Source organism: Lucilia cuprina, chromosome 3 (assembly GCF_022045245.1).
Source record: "Lucilia cuprina isolate Lc7/37 chromosome 3, ASM2204524v1, whole genome shotgun sequence".
NCBI lineage: Eukaryota > Metazoa > Arthropoda > Insecta > Diptera > Calliphoridae > Lucilia > Lucilia cuprina.
In genome coordinates this window covers 63495818-63497972 of record NC_060951.1, presented here as the reverse complement: position 1 = coordinate 63497972, position 2155 = coordinate 63495818, and the positions used below count along the sequence as shown (strand labels likewise).

The window sequence follows — 2155 nt, the reverse complement described above, 5'->3', positions numbered from 1 at the left end:
TTATCATAATAAAAGGGGTTACCCCATATTTGGATTCGAATGACGTTATAGAGAAAACCACCTGAAAATAATACGATAATGATGTTAGAATGACATTCGAAAGAAGGGTATCAATTGACCAAATCAACCGTTTTAGAAACGTTTTTTACAGCGTTGTCCTATAGTTGTATAAATAAATTTCGATAATTAATGAACAAATTTAAAAAAATTAAAGACCTTTCAATTATCAGATAAATAGCCAATACTTTTTAAAACAACAAATCAAATTTATTTAATAAATAATTTTATAATAAATAATCTTAAAACTAAATCAGTTGAATGAAGTTCAACGAGAAGACCGAGGAGCAAATGAATCAACCGGAAGTTGACTCAAAGACATGAGGGCTATAGGTAGTGTTTGATAGGAATAGGGCTGTTGTATTTGATTGAGTGTAGCGGTGGTATAGTCTGTTTGGAGAATGTGCTGGTTTTCTTGTTGTGTATCATGAACATTTGTCGAGTGTAATTGAGAATGTGTAGGTGTAGTGTATGTGTTGGTGTGGTGTTGATCTTGGTGATTTAGTGATAGCTTCGGGATTTGCTCGTAATATAAATTGGCATTTTGATTGTTTAATGATGCTAAATTTTGTTCATTTAATGAATTGGGTTTTTCATTACTCGATGGCAAATTGGGTAGTTTTCCCGTATATAAATCAGCTTTTTGATGATAAATAACCGGAGGCATTTGAACAACTACTGGTTCATGTTCGCCATTGATTTGATGTTCTGATTCCTCAATTTCGGGTAAATTTACCACAATTGGTTCATGTATGGCTTTTAGCGGACTCGGGGGTTTAACTTTGATTATTTTCTGTTTGTATTTGTTATGTATTATTACTTTCTTTTTATTATTCTTTAATGGTTTCTTGTTTTCAGTCTCATGGTGTGAGTATTTATCATTGTTGTTGTGTTCTGAGGTAGTAGGATTTGTATTAAAATTTTCCGGTTTCTCTGTTGGATATACTTTATCATCTATTTTATATAAAGATTCCACTGGTATTTGTTTGTTATCTCCCGTTGGTTGTCGTACAAATCTTGTACGTTTCTCCACTTTATTTTCTACGTTAAAAGATTTATTGTGTTGCAATTGCTGCGTATGTTTGCTGTCAATTTGTACAACATTATTATCACTATCCACTTGCAAATGTACAGCATGACGAAATTCTTCTCCTAAATATTTCAACCAAAATGTTTCATCCAAATCATCGCCTGTGGTAAAAATACGTGTAGTTTGACCTTTACTACGTCCCGAGGCTGTCTCTTTGGCTACATCTATGTAATCATATCTGGGATGTTGCAAGTTTACAATTTCCGTTGTGGCCAACTAAAATTATGTAAAAGATATTTTGTTTTGTTAAAATTTCACATTAAACATTAATAAATATTTATTTTTTAAACTTACGTTCGTTTTTGTTGTTATTACAGCAATTAAATTTAATATTATATTTAATTTAAAATGTTTACCATATTTCGGCATTGTTGATGTTTTAATCTTTGACTCGTCATTCTAACTGATGCTATTGACTACTCTTAAATCTCTTAAATATCTGACCAATTGTTAGTCTATAGAATTATGTGCTGATTTAGCTGATTTTTTAGTAAAATACGTGATAATTTTTTTAAAAAGTTGAATGAATTTTTTTAAAATTAATTTCAATTATGTTTTTTATATTTGTATGAATGTGTACTATTTAAATGAGTTGTTTTTACTAAAATTAACATTCCATTAAAAAGTAAATAACCTTCTTGCGTTTGTTTCATTACTCCAAAGCATGTCGGATTAGCCATTATTGGTATATGACCTTTTACAACTATTTCCTATGTTTTGTAAAAATTATTATAAACAAATCTTTTTGTAAATAATTCATAAAGAAACATCTTTAATTGTAATACACCGTAACTACCAAATTTACGAGGTGTGAAGAAATGGAAACTAAAATTCATACAAAACCTCGATAAATTTACTTAAAATTTTGATAAAAATCATGAGTGACAGAGGCAGTACCTCAATGTCTTGTCGGTTTTACTTAATTCTATACGGTTTACAAAATATATCGATAACCTCTTCTGTTCCAAGTTTTTTAGTTGGCTGAAGGTAAAGAAAGTCGAGTTGTTG

General features: G+C 29.8%; 1 protein-coding gene across 1 annotated transcript; it reads right to left on the bottom strand.

Moving 5' to 3' along the window:
• Positions 1-264: 264 nt before the first annotated feature.
• On the bottom strand, positions 265-1557 carry LOC111691129. Its single transcript, XM_023453773.2, has 2 exons — positions 1442-1557; positions 265-1363 (listed from the first exon to the last, which is right to left on the bottom strand). Exons 1-2 carry the CDS (start codon positions 1514-1516, stop codon positions 326-328), a joined length of 1113 nt encoding a protein of 370 aa, XP_023309541.2. The 5' UTR covers positions 1517-1557; the 3' UTR covers positions 265-325.
• Positions 1558-2155: the final 598 nt, after the last annotated feature.

Coding starts and splice junctions, on each gene's coding strand:
- LOC111691129 (XM_023453773.2), bottom strand. CDS start 1,516: ATGCCGAAATATGGTAAACATTTTAAATTAAATATAATATTAAATTTA. Junction 1,364..1,441: donor TAATAACAACAAAAACGAAC/GTAAGTTTAAAA, acceptor ACATAATTTTAG/TTGGCCACAACGGAAATTGT.